Here is a 22,134-nt window from a genome sequence, read left to right as displayed (position 1 = left end):
TTCGTTATCTTGCTTTGATCCAGAACTATGACAGATTCTAAGGGAGTTTGGCATGAAGCAGCCATTTCAGTTTGATAAAATTCTGTTAGTGGTTTGGTGGTTGAGTACGTGGTTTGTCAGCGTAAATCAAGCAAGGAGACGTGTTTTGTTATTATTACCACTTTATTTGCATGTGGAAATAATGGATATAGACAAGGTAGCTAGATATAATATAAACAAATCAACGAGTTGCTTATAAAAGCAAACTAGCTATGGCAAGTATGAACTAGAAATCAGGACTCATTGTTGTAAGATTATCCGGTATATAACAACGAAAGAACACCCCAACTCGAACTTCAATACTCCATTTTGTATTCTCACGCATAACATAACATAACAAACTGGGCGCATGCCCAACATAGCATAAATACGAGGCTAATAACGTCACAATTGTATTGTTAAAACTAACTTGAGAACTAAAAAGTCTCTATATGATGGGCACAATGGCGATAAAAATCAACCGGAATCCAATTGCTGATTTTCTTTATAAACTCATACAGGAAAGGTATTTTTTTACATTTGCAGGAAGTGTCTGGCTTTCCCACCTCATTTGGAATCTCGCTTTTACTTTAGGTAGTAAGAATTCATTTTTTATAAGACAGTTATAGTTATTTCACAGAAAACTTTATATCGACATCATCGACATCGAAGAGAAACTAGGAAAGAGGTAGATGCAAGAGGCCCAAGATTATCATAAGTAGAGTCATTTGTGGAGGCAATCTGCCAGCAGTGGCATGACGGGGGGATGATAATGATGATGATGATGATGATGATGATGATGATGATGATGATGACTTTTAGCATCATCAATATGCTAAAAGTTATCATGACGATAGGTTTAAATCTAAAATATAATTTCATATTCTTTGAAATTTGCACCAGGTTAAAACTGACTTCCTAATTCAAATATAAATGCGTAAGCCTAACACAACATACTAAATGTTTCTTTTTTTAATGAGCTGAACATGAGCTGTTTGTAGATTTTTGTCATAAACTCCGCTGGTAATAAAGCTGAACAAAAAGGAAGACTCCTCAAAACATACTAATTTATCTTTTCCAGATTATATGAAGATGATAATCCTTTTTTTCTTGTATAGACTTTCCAGACGATCATGTAATAGTTAATTGACGCTGGTGTGAATAGTTACGCGAGATTAACTGGAGAAAAGCTCCGGACCCCTATAGGCCTTGACAAAACCCAAACTTGACAAAACTTTGTGCAAAGCACGTATTCTAGACTTCTAGTTAAGGCTAAATCTATTACAATCCACATTCGCTCTATTAGGCTGCTAGTTTTAGAAGTTTACAAAACTTGGCACAACTTGAATCCAGCTTTTATGATAGACTACTTTCTCTCAAAACCCAATAGCTATAATCGTCGTCAAAAAATGGATACTCTATCTGTTCCAAAAGTTAAAACTACAAGTTATGGTACAAAATCTACTAGCTTTATGGGTCCAAAGATTTGGAATTCTCTTCCAAATGAAATAAATTCTTCCAAAAATGCAAGTCAATTCGAAGTTCTTATGAAAGATTGGTACTTTAAAATCAATGCGCCTGTAACCCTTGCAGTCAAGAACTCCTATAATACAATCTCTTAAATTGCTTCATGTAGTATTTATCAGTGTTCACACTATTGTCAAACTGTCAGTAAAAAAAGGTATTATTATTATTTCCACGTCAGTTGGTCTACCCTGCAATGATATGGGAGTAGGCATTAGTTCTTAGAGTTAATCCTTCTTTGTTGATACGAGACTCGAAATTCTCTTTGTTGTGAAACCATAGTGAAACCTAAAGCATCCCGTATATTTTTACAAACAGAAAAGATTTAATCAGACATTGTGTTGCCGACTATGCACTGCCAATAGGTATGCTACTGCTGCCCTATTTTAGAACTAGTAAAAGCAACTTTCCTTTTCGGAGACTAGTTAGAAAGCCAATAATGAACTCATTTCTAGATAGTCAAATGTAGTCCCACTTATTAAAGGGTATTAGATAATTTGGGCGATTGCCAAGCCCTTTTGTCATCCTGCCATGTCTATAGGCAGGTTTGTTACTGAATCCTTACACGGAATGCTTCAATTCGTTTTGTGGTTACCCTTCGTCGTAATTTATAATTATCTTACGGTGGTCAAAGAAACATTTTCCCTTCCATTGTGCTTTGCCCTCGTTGTGTTTACGCTCGATAGGATATCTTTATGTGGGTCGTTCAGAGCCCATTTTCTGACACGAAAGGTCCTGTGTGAGCTGCCGTTGCAAACCCGTCTGATGCGGCACCGGGGGTTTAACACTGCCAGTGATAAAATCTCTGTTTCTTTATGGCACACTGGTAGTGAACCCGTTTGTCTCTAAAAGAACATATTTACAATAGAATAGAGATTCATTTTTCTTTCTCAAAAAAGTAGCCGTGATTCACGATTCAATTGAGTTTGCAACTTGTGAAAAAACAAGCATTGCCGTGAATGCAAATTGTGCACTTTCTTTGTACTTTCTGCCTATGGTGCTTTTAAGGATAACATGGAAATATTTTCTTTCTGCCACGAAGCGGAATACACTCTTTTTTATAAGAAAATTTTTTATAAGAACACGAGCCTCAAAATTAGTCAAAAGTTAAGAACAAATTAAGAACCAGCTGAAGCTGAGCTTCTGCAAAATGCAATTTTGAACAACGGTTTTTCTCAAAATCAAGCATTTTTAACAATGTGTGGGTGCTTTTTCGGTGAATATTCAAATTTTTCAGCAAATTAATGCTGTTTCACTCACTTTGTCGGCAAATGAGGCCTGAACACCACCCTAGAGCGAAAAAGCTAGCACTCGCACTGCTTACACCCTAATAGACTGAGAACAAATTAAGAGCAATCCAGCCTCAGATTTTCGGAAAAATTAAGAACTTAAATTCACTGGTTCTAATAAAAAGAGAGTGTATAACCTTTTCTTAAAGTGTAGCTATTAATTTTCAAGCACTTGTCATTCGGTTATTGGCAAATGTAGTTACAGTTTTGTCTAATTTTTCCTCGACAATGGGTTTTCTTGCCAATCCTCTACTTTTGTCCCTAGTCTTTGCGATGCTGTATTCCCTTGGCACAACTGGTTCACAAAGCTCCAAAACTCCCTTTAACCAATGAGTTTTTTTACCAGAGTAGTCAATTCAATGTATTTATGCGAAGATATGGCTGTCTCAATGGGTGTCAATCGTTAAGAGGGTCGCTAACCACCGAGAACTTTCCCCCGTTTTACAAATTTTCATGTCAACCAAAGGGTCCACAAATTGCATTCCGTGCCTCTCGCGATGCAGTCAGAACAAAATATAGCAGACAGGTTTCATGTTGCTTGCTAAGGTTTTCACGAATTTCGTTCTCCGCCTTTAACGTATTTACAGCTAAAGCATTTATCACAATCGCCGTAATACTGGTTTCTGCATCGCACATGGTATGGATGTTGACTTCTCAGGCAACGATCCAGACCCAGTATGCTTTCAGCAATGGCTTTCGGCTACATTTCTTGGGAATAACAGGACGAAAACGATCACCGTTCAAAAGTACGACAGAATATGCCGTTATTTGTTGGGAGACAGCAGCAACACGAATGCCAAGTTTCGTTACTGGGTCAAGTCTAAGAAATTCAACCTGCAAATGGCAGCAGATGGGGCGAGTTTCGGCCACACCTACAAAGGTTATCAGTTGTTAATCAAAGATAGCCAAAAGTCTTACGTGAGTTCATCATTTTGGTGCTACGATTTTTTATTTACCTTTTTAATTTCATGTTTATGTATTCTGGGAAGAATTGGGAGCAAAGCGCTTACGTATAAGCTGCTTCCGCTTTTTCTTCGTATTTTAAATCAGTTTACGGTACAGAATAAACACAACTATAAAACGCATCAAGTTAATTTGGCTTTCGATAAAGTAACGTTGGCTTACAATGTTTCCTGAACTTGAACACCGTAAAAGCTCTATTAAAAATTTGAAGGAAAAAATGTTTTAAAAATGCCCTTGTCTATCTGTTTGTTATAAAAATGCCATACAAATTTTGTCAGAAAACTTCGCTAGCAGCCTCGAAAGTCTAATTAATTATAAGGTCCACATCTTCATCAGAATTACCAGGATCGATTGATAACCCTGGGACATCTTCTAAACAAATTTCAATTGACTTCTTAGGCGCACAAATAAGTCTTTACATGGACCGTATTTAATGCACACGATCTTATTATCATCAAACCCGTCAAGAGACCCACTAAATGTGCATGTTTTCCTTGTTTGACAAACAAAGGCTTAATAGAGAGTGGGGGCTTATTTTAAGTTATTGCTTGATAAGAGGGGGCTTAATAGAAAGGGGGGCTTAATAGAGAGAGGGGGCTTAATAGAGCTTTTACGGTATACTAGTTTGCGTGTCGTACAATGTAAGGTGGCAATATACGATATAGTAAACATAGCCCATTGACAACGGGCTCTGCTCGTTTCTACCAACAATGCTAGTAGAATTTAGACAGCGATACACTCTTTTTTATAAGAACCAGTAAATTTAAGTTCAGGCTGACTGTTCTTAATTTGTTCGAAAATCTGAGGCTGAATTGTTCTTAATTTGTTCTTAAATTAAGAGGGTGTAACCAGTGCGATTGCCAGCTTTTTCCCTCTAAGGAGGTGTTCAGGCCTCATTTGCCAACAAAGTGAGTGAGACAGCCTTAATTTGCTGACAAATTTGAATATTCACCTAAAAAGCACCCACAAATCGCTAAAAATCCTCGATTTTGAGAAAAACGTTGTTCAAAATTGCATTTTGCAGAAGCTCAGCCTCAGCTTGTTCTTAATTTGTTCTTAACTTTTGACCAGTTTCAAGGCTCGTGTTCTTATAAAAATGTTCTTATAAAAAGTAAAGAGTGTATTCTATCAAAACTTATGCCTTGTATGTAGCGAGGGCCGCAGAGAGGTTTTTGAGGTCCCATGTTAAGGCGGAATTCATCATACTATAAGGCCCCCTAGACCTCGAGTCCCTGGGGCAATTTGCCCACCTTGCCCCCTCGACGGCTTTGCCTGTAGCAATTATTGTCTTGCCGGTTATTGGAAGTTTAGAGTAAACTGTGTCGTTAGGCACCGCGGAGCAGGGGGGCTGGGGAGCTTTAGCCCCTCCTTTTTTGCAAAAATGCCAAATATTAAGTATCAAACTACCAGAAAAGCCTCTTTTTATACGGTTTTAGCCCCACCCCCCCACTTTTTTTAGACCCCCCACTTTTCTCAACGCTCTGCGGTGCCTGGTCATAATCCTACAAACAGGGAAAGCACAATCGCAACACAGCTTTGACTCCCTAATTTTCGATATATTTCTGCATGTCCAATGTGCTCTTACTGAAAACAGACACGTTCCAGTTCCTGATTATTGCCAATTGCCTGGAAGATGCATCCTGCACAGCAGGGATGTAGTCGTAAAAGTTTAACAAGGAGGGCTCTATGAAATATCTAAGTTGTTCTTGTCATGTAATCATTGCAACTTGAACATGACGAGGGTTGATGTCTTTTCATATCATTGGTTGAGCAGCCAGGTATACTGGCTGGTTGAGGGGCAGCAAAGAATTTGGATTCTACATTGACTCATTTTCTCTCGTGATAACATTATGGAGCAGATTTTATCAGCTAATGAGACGTGTCAATTAAAATGGCATGCAAAATTGTTATTCAGTGGACTTAGAAAGTTATCATAGTTTGCAGATATAGAAAAATCATTTCTGAAACAAAAACAACATTAAGAGCACCTGAACCTGAAATGATTTAGAAAATAAGAAGATCGAGCGTCGGCAAAAATTATGTTTTTCTTATGAAAAAGATTGTAGTACATCAAATTTTAAAAGAAGGCAACACAGAGTCAAATAATAGCAACCGGTTGTTAGCAACCCATTTCTAAATGCAATGCAATAAGAAAAACCAACCGTCTATATACAAAAATGCAACTAAACGTACTCAGTAAGAAATCATTCAATAATTTTCTATCTATTAACATAGTCAATCATTGTGTACGTTTTCATGCACATAAAGCCTGTAATGCGTCTAGATGTATAAGTTGTATCTCGTTTCTTTTTTTGGTTTAGTCGTCAATGGCTGTCCTGTGGTGAAGCAACAGTTCTTCACAGCTTTCTTTGCGTTACACGATTCTTGGCAATATCAATGCACAAATAATGAAGTGGTGGGCTGAGCCCCCCCCTCCCCCCACTTTTATCGTACTTCACAATGGAAGAGCCATGACAGACTCCTTAAACTTTTATCCTGAAAAAGTTGTACAGTCAGTTAGTTATCGTCTCTGCCTTCGTATAGAAAACTTTTGCAGCGATTCGTGTCATGATTTCGTGATTCAACTTCACAATCTTTTCCGATCGTGACTCTTTCTCCACTTCGATAAGGTTTTATTGTTATTTCTACATAGTGCAATTAAGTCTGTCTCGTTATTTACAGGCGCTCTGTCTCATATTTTTCAATTGTAAACAACTACTATCACATATCCCAAAACCTCTTTTACAGGACGCCAATAGAGTACCAAAGTGATGACGTCATAAAAATAAATTTTTAGAATTTGTGAAATTTGATTCCAGTGAATCGAGTCCGGCTTTTTGGAACCAATCAAAACATCCCTTACTAAATTCTATTTTTCCCGGCGAAGAAGCTATTAAAACTTTTCTTCTTGAAGTTTTTTTGAAACTCGATTTTAGCAATTGGAGTTTGTGATTGGTCAAAATGATCGTAAGAAGAGGTTGCTTGCAGTGGTGGATCCAGCCAAAAATCTGACTACCGCCGAAATGAGATAGAGGATCGACCACACCCTTTAGACCACACACATTTCCTGGTCACACCCTGTTTTCTAAAATGATTTTTATTTACTGTATTTCTTATGTAGACCATTTTCAAGACACAAGCGGTGCTTTTGTGAAACTTTAAATATCCTTGCAATAACCTCGAGAATCAACAAATTGTTGTTGCTATTATTCTGAGGATGGATATTCAAAAAATATTTACGGCATTTAGCCGAGGAACACCATAGAACAAGAAAAAAATACATTTGGAAGAATTTTAAAATGTCGCCTAAAACTCGCAGTTACTTATGAACATCAGACCTGTTGGAAATTATAAGTTTAAAAAGCCAGATAAAATTTGCAATTATTGAGAGCAACTTTTGTTAAACAAAGAAATACTTTTGGCGAACTTTGTGGGTCTGACTTTTAGTCCTGGTGCCTTCTTGAAATTTAGAATATTTGAGTCTTAAAATTCTTATAAAATATTTTTCACTAATATTTATGTATTGTACAAAATAATTGGTCACATCGGCTTTGAAGTTACAGTTTGCCCACTTGCAGAATATGTAGGCATCCCCTAATTTTTCTGTAACGTTTCAGCCGTGTTGAGCGGTGGTACATCTGAGCGGTAATCAACTCGGTTGCTCATTGGTTGTCAACAAAATTTGTATGCGTCCCCCCAAGGTTGGCTGCGATTTCTGATGATTTGATTGGTCTAGACAGGCTGACTACCGCTCAGTTCAGCTCGAATCCGCTATACACCGACTCAACCCCCCCCCCAACCCCCCCTCTAGCTAGCAAGCCATTATTTCATCATCCACCCATATGCTAGCCTTTTATTTGCAAGCATGTGACTCGGCCAATTGGCACGCAATTTCCATAGCGATAAAGATTAAAAAGTATTTCTGACTCTGTGGCAATTTCAGGCATGTTTCTAGGAAGGAATGCTTGGTTTGCAGCGCGATCAAATATTTTCAATTTTTAACTATGGTTTATTTCAAGTAGTAGGATAAACATGAAAATAAATCTTGTTTTTATAATTTTTTGAATAATCTGACTACCGCTCGAGCGGTAATGGCGGTAGTCTGGGTCCGCCACTGGCTTGAAAAGCTTTCTTCATAACAGTATTGTCGTAACTGATTTTCGTTCAAATTTCGAGACACATATTTCACTAACTTTTTTCAACATATAAAGGCTACATTGATTAACGAAAAACAGTCATCGAAAAGCAAGGAATTTTGATGCACTAAAATATAGTTTTTGCTGTACCGTATTAACGTAATAACATTTCTGCAGCAGTATAACTTTCAAAGTACGGCACTTGTATGAATTTTGAAATAGAAACGCATAAAAGCAGCATTTGAGATTAATCATCTTATGACACACCCTTGAAGAGAGAGACACGCCCTTTTCTGAGAAAAACCATTTCTGTCCAAAAAAGTTTTTTGGCTTCGCCCTTGTTTGTTTCATTTTGAGGAATATATCTAACGACTTTTTCTTCTGGACTTTTGAGAAAGGTCGGATCATGAGTATGAGAGTGAATAAGGTGTCACTTGTCAAATTAGGGGTCTGGAACACAGCTTCTATTTAGTAGTAGACAAATGTAATTGACTGCTCTCGATGTATTTTGGAAACAAAATTTTTTGTTCTTATGTTTTAAAGTGTTGATGCATTTTGTCGATTTTATGTCAGATGATATATTGTTAAATATGTTAAGCCTTGGGTAATTGTGTCATTTTTTGGCCTCTGTTATTTGTTTGAATTGGGGGTTGTAATTTAATGAAAATATATGTTTTAGCTTCAATTTTTGTTCTTCAGGCTGGAAAACGCTCGAAGAGGTCAAAGAAACATGAATCCAGGCTACAGGATCTTTTGTGCTTCTCAAAGAAGCTTTTTGATTCCACCAAAGTGGCTGTTGTGGAGGATTTTTATGACATCATCAAACTGGTTCATGTCACAAGATACAAACAGCATCTTGGTCAGAAACAGACTTACAAAATTGTGAGTAACGCTTTAAGTTAACTGGTGAATTTTTCAAGGATGCTGGAACACATTTTGGGTTGGGGGCCTCTATGGTAGTTTTTCCGCCATTATCCTTGATGCTACAGCATTAATATTATACTTCAGCAAAAAAGTGAGTGGTTATATCCCCCAGCCCCGCAGCCCCCCGGCTCTAGCCTGCATTTCATACCCCCAACTTGAAAGGTTAGGGTTCTGGGACACAGGCTACCCGGCTCCGGCGTGCCTGTGTATGAGGAGAGCTTAGAGGAGGTAGAAAAATTATAAATTAGGGCAGAGTTTTTGGAGAACGGGGTTTTGACGGCGCGGTGACAAAGTTTCTTGGGCAAAATGAAAGATTTTTGTGGTTCATTACTCAATTTATAATGCGCTGAAACAAATTGAACAAAACTGACAATGCCATGAAAAGTATATGGTTCCACTTCTAAAAATTATCGAATTTTCTAATTGTTCGATACAAAAAGAATCTGACACTCAAACATTTCTTTATTTGCTCACCCTCAAACATCCAGTTGCCACAAATCTGAGAAGATGTGCGATTGCCAAAATCATCAGTAAAACAGTGGCTTCTTGGAGTGATAGTCATCCGGTTGTCGGTCGTCAATTGGGTTTCTTCATCTTGTACCCGATAACACATTCTTTGGTTCTATTGGCTATCCCAAAACTTGTTGTTCCCTGGGTGCCAGAGCCTCAGTGACAAAAGATAAAGAACGGGGCAAAGGAATTGCAATGGAGAATGGGAGAGAAAGTAAGGTTATTGTCGAATGCCTTCTGCGAGACAGAAATGTAATCGCGGAGGAAAACGAAGAGAAAGGAATTCTACACCTCTCTCTCTCTCTTCTATCTAATCTCTCCTATTTTGTCTTACAATTTGTTTTCTCTACGTTTTCGTGAAATGCTACAATTTCTGGGTGGGGTTTTGCTTCGGTTTTTTGCTCTTTTCACCCAATTCACTATTTTGTAAACTCTTATTTGGTTTAATTGCTTAGTTGTCTCTTTTCAAACGAACAATGCCTGCCAAAATTTCTCGGAACACCCAAATATTTGCGCTATGCTTTCTATTTTTTATTTCACTTCCTGAACACTACAACTGCCGATCCCTCACACCCCCCCCCCCAGAGAATGTTAATAGTTAAGTATCATACAAGCCACAAAAGAGTACTTTCCTTTTTCTATAGTGAATCAACATTATTCCTAGGTGGTGTCTGAATGTGCATTTTATAAACTGACGAGTAGCTTTCGCTCTGCAGTACTATAACATACTTTAGAAATTGTCCCGATTCTCGTAATAACATACGGGTTTATCAGACAATAAATAAGTTGAAAATCAGTGCTTACAAGAGGGCGTGCCTGAAAATCATCGATTACATTTAAATCACTGAAGATTCCAGTGCTACATTTTTTCTGAAATAAACGTTTAGATACAAGAAGTTTAGATACAGCCCCAGCGATTCTTGTTGATTTTCAAACACCACCCATCTTCAGTTTGTACAGTGATCTAAAATCTGTGGCCTAAAAATAACATACAACGATACTCTTCATTCTTCCGTGGACAAGTTGCAAAATTTTATGGAAGTTGATCAACATCCTTCTTTTTCTTAATCTAGACCGCCTGTCCTGGGCCCCTTTCCACCGATTTTAAAGCTCAGTGGCCATACTTTTCTTTAGCTCGCACGCAGACCATCGGCGCAGACTCGAATGTTATCCTGTGGGTAGCCTCGTTTTAATCGAAGATCTGTTTCTGCTGGCTAGCTTATCTTTATCCTTTTATCAAATATTGCGATATCCCACTTCCCTCATAATGTTATTTTTTTTTCTTTATAGATATCGGGTATATTTTCATTCTTACCTCGAGAGGTCGTAACGCACTTTCTTGTGAACTGTGCTGTCTGTCAACCACGAATGGAAAAGTTTGGTAATGGCTCTAAAGCTAGCAAGAGCAGAATTTTTCGTGACTCGCAACTTGAAATTGAAAGAGAGACCGAAGATTCATGTACGGATAACGAAAAAGAGGCTATAGACTATCACGAGGAGACCAAGTCCCTTATGTCATCTGAACCTTCTGATAAAGGAGAAGATACTGAAAATGGAGCCAATTTCACAACAGCGATAAGCCCAGGTCTAATGACAGGCCCCAACAAAGCTCTATGCTCCTTCGGAGCAGCTGGTTCTGTAGAAGAGACAGGCTCTATCGCAGGGTCATGCTCCTTCGAAATGGCAGATTCTGGGGTTGTGTTGCTAGATGAAGAAGATGCTTGGGATAATAAGGTAATTTTCCTTTTTCATTTTGATGGGCAGAATCTGTAACCAGGGATAGTCATTTTACTTTGCCCCAGTACTCCATCAAGATGGCATACAACGGAACATTGATATCAGGTTCATTAATATCTTTCTTTCATAGTTCGTTTTTCATTGCACCAGCATCTTTTTTGTGAAAAGAATTGAAAGATAAAGGAGTCATTCAGAAAATATCATTTATAGGTAAAAGCATTTAGAAATACTGGAACTAACGCCAGAAATGAAAAGGGTCCCTTTATGTTATGGAGTTTTCGAGACAAGATTTAAGTTGTTTGAAATTTTTGTTAATTTTGATTTTGCGGTCCAGACCAGTTCATAGTTTCGCCCCTTTTGAAGAAAAGCATTTTTAGCCACATGTTGTTCGTAGAAACGGGACACAGAGATCGGTTTCGGTGTTTCGAAGTTCCCGGGTACTGGTTTCTGATGACCTGTCGAACAGGCACGCAAGGTACGAGGGAGCCTCATTATTTGTACACTTGCAAACCGCTTTCGAAGTTTCTTCTACTATCAAGTCATTTACTGTTTGCCAGCTCAGTTTCCTTATAATTGGAAGAGCAGAAGCGTTGTACGGGCTATTGATTACTATTCTGGCCACGCGATTTTTTAGTTTCTGTATTTCTACCAGATTGTTTGCACTGATTTTATTTGCACTGACTTCAAAAAACTAGGCCTGGGCCCTCTCTTACAATAGCAAAAATACACAAGAGAAAGGAGGCGCATATGCTTTGATCAGGAATTTTCTAAATATTAAAGCCATCTATTTAATGTGTTGGTGTTTGCATGAGAAATGACCATAATTCCTTCGATTGTGCATGGAAAAGGACATGGTGCAACTCCAATCGGGGCCCGTGCCACTGATCAAAAACTGGAGGGGCCAGCAATCTAATGGAAGTTTCTTCTTACTCACCCTGGCCCCAATGGTGGTAAATATTTTGCTGAATTTGTTTTGCTTGTGGGTTCTGGTACAATGTATTTGTTGTAATCTACTGGTTTATCTCTAAAACAATTTAAGCTGATCTTATTTTTTCATTTTGCGAGAAAGTGGAGAGGCCGGTGGCTCCCCTGCCCCCCCCCCCTATGGTGCGGGGAGACTGGTAGTTTCTTGCGCAAAAACGTTATTTCGTATATGCCAAAGCGCATCTAAGGGGGTTTATATTAGAAACGGCTGCTAGGTAGAAATTGCTGGACACTAGTCGTTACTTCAATTAATTCTGATATTCGATACTGATATTCTCAAAAGTGTGTCGCTACAAACCTTGGAACGAACGGGTGAAAAATGAGCATTTTATCGGTGTGGCTAAAAGAGGTTCCACGAAAATCTTTCAACGTCAATTTTTAATTTCTGTGTTAAATTTAATTCGATTTTTGTGATCCTTTGAGCTATTTAGGTTTTTTAACATGTTTGAGGAATTGCCTCAGTAAATAACGAGTTTCTTATAAATTGGGTTCAATCTTTTGACAACAGAGTTTTATTTGGTAATTTTATTGGCATTAATTTTTATTATTTCTACCATTAAAAAGTAATTCAAAGGATGAAACATCATTGCTTTCGTCTAAGAGCTGGAACAAGACCTCCCAACAGTGGTGTTGAATTACTTTCCCCGTTCTGTGTTTTCTTATTGTGCAACTCACTTGTGCGAGTCGCTTTTATTTCCTGGTGAATCGCTTTGTTCCAATGTGACTCCAATTACGCAAACGTTTTGGTTGTATGCGGTATATTCAACTTTTATTGCATTGCATTTTTAAGGAATTTTAACTGGCAATGGCTAGAAATCCTTTGCGTATCGTGGGGTCAGTTTCTGGAACAGTCTCAAATTGGACACAAAAATGGCTCCCTCAACTAGTGCCTTCAGGTCCAAACTCAAGGAAAAATAATCCTTTTTTTATATATATATATATTGAGGTGTATTGTTGTAAATTTATACATCTTTAATTTAGTCATATTCCGCTCTTTCTATAGTAAATTTTATAGTATCTAACTTTTTTATTTTGTAAGCAGTTTTTTCAGGGTCAATTGCAAAACAGTATTTAGACTGAATTTATACCCTGAGTAAATAATTTTAAAATGAAAATGAAAATCAACTGGAGGGGAATTGACACAAAAGGGCATTTTGTCTTAACGTGACACAACTGACGACAACAAAAAGCAGAAGCAAAGGGACGAATATGCAATAGTGCACTGATCTCTACAAAAGACTGGATCGAGCTTCTGCCGTTTCAGACTTACGTCAATATTGCTTGTCCGCGTGGGAACCATCGTTGAGTGTGGGCCTACATAAGATTTCCAATAACGTCATCAGAAGTTCAAATTTCCAAGTTAAGTTATTGGATGTAAATTTAGGTTGGAAAACAAACCAGAATTGTAACTATAGAAATTTCCCAATGTTCGATGTTATCAAAGATCGATGCGCTGTATGTTCTGCTTTATTGAAAAGTTGATCAATTGGAGATAGAGGCACAAAATAGAAATGCCATTTCAAAAAGTACTTTTTGACATTGTGTACCCCGTTTAGCTCTCATGTCGGTACCTTTCGGTGTTTCGCGGTGAACGGTGGGTCCCACGGTTCTAGAGCCTAATCAAATTTAGCGAGGCTCGGTTCTCATGTGGGTCAAACAATAAAAAGCTCAATCCAGTCTTTAATAGAGATCAGTGGCAACAGTGGCGTAGCTAGGGTTGGAAGGCTGGAGGGACAAAGAGAAGTCCGACAAGAGGTGGTCGGGGAAAGGGACGCCCCCTTGCCCCCCTCTCGCTATGCTACTGTATGCATGAAAGGTTTCAAGGTGTTGCACTTGCACATCAGGCCCTACTCCCAGTGGTGTAGTCGCAAGTTCTTAGGAAGTATAACGCAAAAGTCAAAAAAACAAAAATAGCGCTTCATGAGCTCTTTTAAGCAAATTTTTAGCAAAAGGGCACTTTCTAGTGGCAAACATAGGACAACTAGTGGGGAAATTCAAGGGATTGGTGGGGAAATTCCCCAATAGTTTGTATGTTAAAAGCTTCTATGATCGCAGTTATGGACGTTCAAACATTTTTTAATAGCCTTTACAGCTTCCAGCTATCAAACTTAGACAGGTCTAATTCTCCGTACATGCGCAAATGTTAAAACTGAAACCTAACACCTCTAATCTTTTGATCTCCAGTGAGTGTAGCTCGGTTTTTCTAATTTAGTATCTCCTATATTTCAATATTGATTCTATGTTAAGAAATGATCACAGTTGCCAGCTCAATAATCGCCTTTTCTTTATACATTTTCACCTGTTTTACTTGCTACAAGCACGTTTTCCCACCTGCTTTGTGAATTGAGTGATCTCCTCGCTTCGCATAAGAAACCACGGGTTTACCTTACAAGCCTGACGCTTATTACGGGTGCAACCGCAATGTCCCTGCAGCACGTGTGATTCTTCTAAAATTACTTCGAAATAACGCCAGGGGTGTTACTTGAATTCGTCATGTTTTTGTTAGTGCATTCATTGACTAGGAAGCATTTCAGCTATGGGGGGCACATGTAGTCAAAATAGGGGCACTTCTGCAAGATTCAAGTAGGTATTTTACCACATTTCTGAAAAGCAGGGGGCACATTCCCACTGTGCCCCCTGGTTCCTACGTCTATGAGTGCATTCATCCAAGGGGGGGCCTTTTTTACATTTTTCGAAAAGGGCAATACCAATAACATAAATTTGTTAGGCTTATGGAAGCAATTGTACGTAAATTCTATAATGAGGATTTGAAAAGAAATGTTTTTTGCATTTTCATTCGAAAAGATCTTTACCGAAAATGTCCATTTGAACAAACCGAAATAGCTAAATTGTTATCTTTTTCAATGTTCTTTTGATTTCCTGAAGAGTCCTCTGTTCAAAAGAGAGTACATTTTGTAAAACGTTTAGAATAAAGAGGGGTATCTTTGCATTCAAACTTTATTTCGAGGTCATTCATTCAAAGGGGTATTTAAAGGCAATCTGTCTCGTTGTGGATTGGTTAACGAGAATAATAGCTGGAACAATTGCCTAAACACAATTCCAGCGCTCCGCCAAATTTTTTACAATGCGATAAATTAAAGGGGGACTGGAAACAATAAAAAATCCCTTTGTTCTTTTAATAAATCAACGTCGTGACAGATTGCCTTTAAATGAAGGGAACGTTTAATCGAACTAATAAGTTGCTGAACTTTATCATGCTGTGCTTCTTTATATTCAGATCAGTACCAGATTATATAGTGTGATTCTGTATGGTTGGGAACTGCCAAGGTTGCTTCTACTTTTCACTATAAGCGAATCCTTTTCAAACACATTAGGAGCTCCTTTTTATTTTAATGTTACATAGTTTTATAAATAGTGCAGATGTCAATGTACCCTAACATGAAGCAATCCAGCCCCCCCCCCCCCCATATGAAATTCGTTCCGACGGCAATAGTAGGGCGGTATTTGGTGTATAGAACAGGACGGTTCTAAGTTACTAAAGACGGTTCTAATAGCAACTTAAAACCGTCCAGTTCTATACACCAGATAGCGTGTACAGCTCTGCCAATACAGCATCGTACACTTTATGACAGGTCGTTAGACAGTAATTTACATAATTTTAATGAATTGTAAGAATTTCTAGACCCTCTTCACTCGTCCACATCACTCGACCTCTTCACTCGACCAATTCATGCGACCACTTCATGCGACCACTTCAGTGGCCCTCACTAGCAGAGCAAAGGGCGTATGTGTGGAAACAAGGACGTCTGAATCAATCTATGCTTCTCATTCCATGTGCATGAAAAGTTTTTAGTTCAAATAATCGAAAACTGGTCTAAAAGGATAGTTTTTATTTGAGATACAAGCATTTCCGATAATCAGGTAGTTGAATGGTAAGGATTTAACTAGAGTAAAAAGTTTGTTGGCTGGATTGACTGGATTGGATGAATGATTTTGCTGGAGTTTGCTAAATTTACTGGGTTTGCTAGTGTTTTGATAGGTATTGTTGGATCTGCATGAAGTGGAAGCAGAAGATCAGAGGCAGGGCAACTTTTGCAGTTAAATCTTTCTCGCTCGTGAGAATGCATGAGAACATGGAAGTGTTACATTACTCAGTGCCATCAGAACAGAATTCATATTGGATGGGGGAGGGGGTGGGGGCTGCCCATTGTATTTCTCCTCATTCAGTATACTGTTATAAAGGAAACATACTACAGATTGATAATTATTGGAGGGCTCCAGCTCTCCCAGCCCCCCTGTTCCGACGGGCCTGTTACTTCATGAGAGGATGATGAATGATCAAAGAAAACAAGAAGAGCTGATAATGAACATTTTCGATTCACAATGTCACCAATATTTGCATAAACTTACGTGCATGATCATAAAAATCAAGCAATTTGTGAAAAAAGAAGATATACAGTAAACAGTGAATGTAAAGATATCGAAGGATCTCTTAAGTTGACAAGCAGCTATATTCAAGCAACCCAGGGACTCGTATTACTAATTTATCATATTTTCGACACGGGTACAGAAAGAGAAGATTTCCTTTCGCCCAGGATTGTTAGAGCGGGATTTGCCTCTGTAAACTGTGTTGCCACAATCCGATTTCTGACTTCAAGTTATTGAAAGCTTGTATTAAGAGCACATCCCGCAACGTCACGTACAGGCTTATATGATCGCCTTCAATTCATCCAAGACAGGTGTTTTCATTGCATGAAAAGATCTAGCTGACCATACGAATCATGCCCATAGCCAATGAAAGTATTTGTTATAAGGATTTTTCATCCGTAAAACTGGCAGCCTTTGATTTACCATAATAGAGGGAGAGATGATAGCAGTTGGCCTGAAAAACTTCTATTGTGAGAGAACAGCTTTGACCTGCCTGCTGTGTAAAACAAGAAAATAATTAAATATGTTATGATAAAAGCGTGAACATTTTTTATAGAAAGCTTGCTGGCCAAGCAAATGAGGTTATTGTCGTTTAGATGGGCGTACAGTGATTGCAAAATCAGCTGGTTGGATTTTGAGATGAAGCAGGGGGTTATTATTGACCAAACATTAATGCGAATGTTAATATCTTCTTGGCAGCATCAAGGGGCAATGTCAGGGACGCCGGAACGACCAAGGGGTAAGGGGGGCGGGCTTGAGAAAAAGGTTTTTGAACAAATTAATTGCCAGCTACCAAAAATTCTTTCGTAACTGTCATTTTTTATAGGTCTTCTGTCGGTATCTTAAAAATTGGCTAAATTTTGGCATAAGAAATTTCTTAAAAAGTTTATAGAAATGTGGCACTTAAATAAGGCACTGCAGTCCTAAAAAAGGCCGGTATCAAGAGCACTTCTATGAAAAGGCACTTAAGCCCCCATTGCCCCTCCTATCAAAAGGCCCCAGAGGTGGTCGACCCCCCCCCCTTTGGCGCCCCTGGACAAGGTGCGATTGGTGAAAAGGATGTCTGTAAAAACTTTGTATCTACCATGTCACAAAATGTAAATACTAGGTAAAACACCCTCTTTCGGAGCTTTGGTTGATTAAGAAAATCTTATCTTTGAAATAAGAGACGCTGCAAGAAATTTCCCACGATAATTAAACTGGAAAGACCAAACTATACTACATATTTGTATACGACGCCTTATGAAAAAGTGAGTTTGTTTATAGATATATGCAGTATCACAATTCAAACAATGCATAAAAGCTAGACGTTAATTTATCAATCCACAGAATTTCCGCAGACAGAACATGTTTCAGTAGATTAGACGGAAGAAACAAGCAAATCTCTAAAAGGAATGGGAGATTTTTCGTCGTTGATGCCGACGATATTCAAAAAAATTAAAATCTTGTTTTGGTACAAATAGTTCTTAAGTTATGACGTCACAAAAATATATTTTTAGAGTTTTTGAATTAGCATCATGAATTACCTCGAAATGTACAGAATCGGTTAAATGTGTCACAAATGGTCTGGGAATATGGCCACATGACCACAAGCTCTTGCCCCCTTCAAACGTCTGTAATTTGATCTCTGTTGATGACTTTATGAACAGAGCCAGAACAAAAGCAATTCGCAAAAAGTGGGTCGGTAAGGTTGGACCGATTGATGTTTTATCCACACATTCACTAAGGCTCTGGTACCAAAGTAAGTCATGAGATGAAATAATGTCGAGTAATGAACTTGAAAAAATGGCAACTTGTTTGGTTCATAAAAATTCCATTTTATATTTTTTGTTAAAATCTTCAGTAGTGAAGTTAGTAACTTTAATGGGGCTCATTGTATTGTCAAATTTCTTAAAATCTTATCTTTTTGAAATGAATTTGTATTTGTATTTGCTACCGAGCACCCAAATGTAGTTTAGAACACTGAGAAGTTATGCTTATCGAGCAGTGTCCTGGTCCCTCCTCTCGATGTGACCACGCCTTGTGATTCCTACGCCTGGAAATACAGAGAGCTTGGTGGGCTGTAGCCCCCCCCCCCCACCTTTTCGCCAAAGTATGATATCAAGGTTGTGGCATCAAAGATAATGGTGGAAAACTACGTAAGGAGCCCTCCACATTTTTAGAGCCCCCTCACTCTAAAGTGTGCTCCGGTGTCCCTGATAGGGAATTTGAAACCACGGACGATATTTTGGATTAGCGTTGAGAGAGGGGTTGGGGTAAAGAGCTTTTCTGTCATGTTGACTAAAAGCCACCCCCCCCGAACCAATGACTATTTACGAGGCATCCCTGCAAAGAAAACTAAAGAAAATCCAAGAAAACCAAGGCCAGTGATTCAAGAATTCAAAAACTTTCCTAGAAGAACATTAAAATAACAAAGTTTGGAGTTTTCTTTAGATTTCCCAAACCTTCTCACGCTCTTCTCACGCCGACACCTTTGTTTTTTTTAACTTCATAAAGTTGATCGTTATCACCATGCAGAGCAGTCATTCAAAATGACCTTAAAGAAAAACCTCAAAGTTGTTGAGGAAATGCGTTGCTATGAAGATCAGAAGAAAGCAGTAGACTCTTCTTCATAGGAATATTGTTTAATAAGAATATTCAGGCTCAAATTCATCTAATTTTTAAAGATAGAATAAAAATATTGCCTAGCCAGTGGTGTAGTGCTATGAAAATAACAAGGGGCCCTTGCACAAATTGTTTCGAAAAACAATAGCAAAAGTAGAAATTTGCCAATTTTTGGCATCAACAAGGGGGCTCAGCCCCCTGGCCCCCCCTAGCTCTACACCCCTGGCCTCAGCTCGTGTATTACCGTCTTAATTTCCAGCAGTTGCCTGTTTTGCGATGATCATAACAGGGAATCGGAGAAACGGTATGCCCGTTTTTCAAAAAGCTTGATCTTTATTCAAGAGCGGGCGATGTTCCCATGAAACCATATCGGATTTGAACAAAATAAAAATACTTTAAGAATATATATTCAGGCTAAATTTCTTTCGAGGCTGGAAAATGTTTACAAATCAAGTATTATTTTACAAAAAGATTGTACAAATCGGTCCAGTTTTTGGCCATATTAAGTAAGATGGCTTAAATATTATATTGCACAACCTTCAGCAAAGTCTGGTAGTTTTTAGCAAAACCCAGAATGAATAGAGGTCACGTGAGCAATGCTGGAAAGGACACCCAATGATAACGAAAGAGACCGAAACAAACTTAAGTGGCACACCAAGCCCCGCCTTGTTTTTATAGCCATTCTGTCCAACACAGTTCATAATTGAAAAGTATGGAAGTCTGTGTGTGGGGGGAGGGGGGGGGGGTGCAAGGGAAAATCAATGACTCACAATAAAAGATTGTGGCAAATAAGCTCCTTTATTTTGCCAACAAAGATCGGGGGCATGATCCCACTGCCCCTCTGTTGACAAAGGCCCTGCAGTTACCTTATAATCACCTAAAGCCTGAAACTTGGAGCTGTAAATTGGAATCGTCATGTTCTATACACCAAAGTCTGTGCAGCTCTGAGCTCCGCCTATATTGTAGTTTTTAGGAAGGATATAATTATTGGATTGCCTTCATCATTGCTTGAGAAAAATAGGAACAGAAGGGATTGAAAATATTGAAAGGAAATTATTTTATAGTTTTGAGTTCCCGTTACACATCATCGAGCACTTTATGAATGGCCGGTAAAATTGTAATTTTCGCTATAAACGACTTCATATGCATTAAAAATTCTTTATACACTTAACTGTTAAATGTTTCACTTAACTTTTGCATCTTATACAAGTATTTTCCTTGGTTCAAGGAGGTATTAATCAGAATTTATTTTCAGTTGCTTTTGCTTATGTTAATGTAAATCTTACAAGATAGGTCATCCAATCACAGCGTGAAACTAGTCCTTATCTCGAGGTAGACTTATATTTGCTTATTTATATCAGAGCATTGACAATATGAAGGTCCTATGGTGGAGGACCGCGAGAAAGGCTATACTAAACAGACAAAATATATAATCCACGCCCTAACCCCAGGGCCGTCAGAAGCGGGGAGGGGGGCTGGGAGGCTAGATCCCCCCTAACTACTGTTACTTAAATAGTGTACTGAATGGGAAGCAATATAATGGGCAACCTCCAGAATGGATTTAGTTCCCACAGCACTCCGCACTCAATTTGCCAATGGTTTTCCTTTTCTAAAAAGGATGTTCAAAGTGTATGGAAAATGTATAGAGGGACGTTAAATCGATTACCTCAATTAGAAATCCAAAAGAAAATAATGAAATTTTCATGAAAAGTTGATTCCCTAAATTGTCTTTCTTCGCCGATATCCATAAAAAGGAAAAGAAAATGGTTATAAATCAAAGAACTCACTGCCGACGTTATAAGGAAAGCGAAAATAGATTGGCAGAAAACTGGGGTAATAAATATAATTCATTAAGCCCCATTTATCCCTGCAAGGGGGAATAACTCATTTAAGTCTCCTTTTGTCCACCGTATTGCCACGCTTGTAGTTATGGTTACCAACAATAGGCCTGCTAGCCTTAAATCGCGCAAAGATATTGACAAGCGTAACTATCATCTGACTGGCTCAACAAACTTTGAAACGACTGTAAAGGATTTTGAATTTTTTTCTGAAATTAAATGTGTTCTTCAGTGGCGTACCCAGGGCTTTAGGAGTGGGGGTGGGGGTGTGGGGTGTGGGGCGTAGCCCACAGAAATTTTTTTGGACCATGCCCTTCAACCACTCGCAAATGCGGGGAAACGCCCTTTTTGCAAATTTTCCCCCTATTTTTCGATTCATTTTAGCTACGGTAAATAGCAAAGTATTTTACAATTGTTATTGACCCATACAGTATACTACCCCCTCCCCCAATGAGTTTTACATCCTTTTTGGACAAATCTCGTGGACCATATTTTAGAAAAGTGGGGGGTCCAGACCCCCCTATTCATCCCTTGGGTACGCCACTGGTGTTCTTTGGGTCAAGTGAGAAATAAGGCAATGTCAAATCACTTTTTCATCATCGAATGCTTCGTTTATCCACACTGCATGCAAGTGATTTTAAAATTTGACAGAAAAGCAATACTATTTTAAATGTTTTTTTCACGTTTTTCTTTATCATTTTGTTTTATTTTAGCCAGTTATTTTATGTTATAAATTTCATGAAAACTTGTATAGTTTGTGTAACTAGCAATATTGAAAGATGTCAAGAGCTTGTGGTTATGGGGCCTTAAAAAGCCGAGACAATTTGATTGTTAAGTTACATTGTTGCATTATTAACTGCAGAAACCAAGCGTCCGCACTTCTGAACTTGCTAATAGAAATTTACATCAACGACACAGGAAAAACTAATTTAGTAACAATCGACCCTGGCAAAGAGGAGTGTTTTGATAAGAACAAACGAGAAGATTCCGGAATATTAAGATATATTTTTTGTTACCACGGTTTCTAAAAGGCAAGGCAATCAAATTGTAGACAATCTAACGAAGGCTTGTTTAAAAATGCACCTGATTCTCAAAATACATCTGATCCTAATCGAACTATGGCAATAGGTTTTTTCTTCATTTCCTCAATACGCCCTCATTCTCTCTCTCTCTGTGAAACCTGCGCTTTTCAACTGGCATCTCTAACTGAGCAACTAC

At 38.4% G+C, this 22,134-nt stretch overlaps 1 protein-coding gene across 1 annotated transcript in view; it reads left to right on the top strand.

Annotated features, from left to right (window-relative positions):
- Window positions 1-3,296: 3,296 nt before the first annotated feature.
- Window positions 3,297-22,134, top strand: part of LOC135688791 (nucleolar protein 4) — a 35,159-nt gene continuing 16,321 nt past the window's right edge. Inside the window, exons 1-3 of the mRNA XM_065205802.2 lie at window positions 3,297-3,749; window positions 8,630-8,812; window positions 10,655-11,098. Of these exons, the coding sequence (XP_065061874.2) occupies window positions 3,471-3,749; window positions 8,630-8,812; window positions 10,655-11,098 (906 nt within the window). The 5' untranslated portion in view covers window positions 3,297-3,470. The remainder of the gene's footprint in view (window positions 3,750-8,629; window positions 8,813-10,654; window positions 11,099-22,134) is intronic.

The sequence above is a fragment of the Rhopilema esculentum genome, chromosome 9 (genome assembly GCF_057945365.1).
Source record: "Rhopilema esculentum isolate cy_ngs chromosome 9, ASM5794536v1, whole genome shotgun sequence".
NCBI classification, from domain to species: Eukaryota; Metazoa; Cnidaria; class Scyphozoa; order Rhizostomeae; family Rhizostomatidae; genus Rhopilema; species Rhopilema esculentum.
Note: the sequence above shows the minus strand (reverse complement) of the source record. Positions and strands in the feature narration are given on the sequence as shown.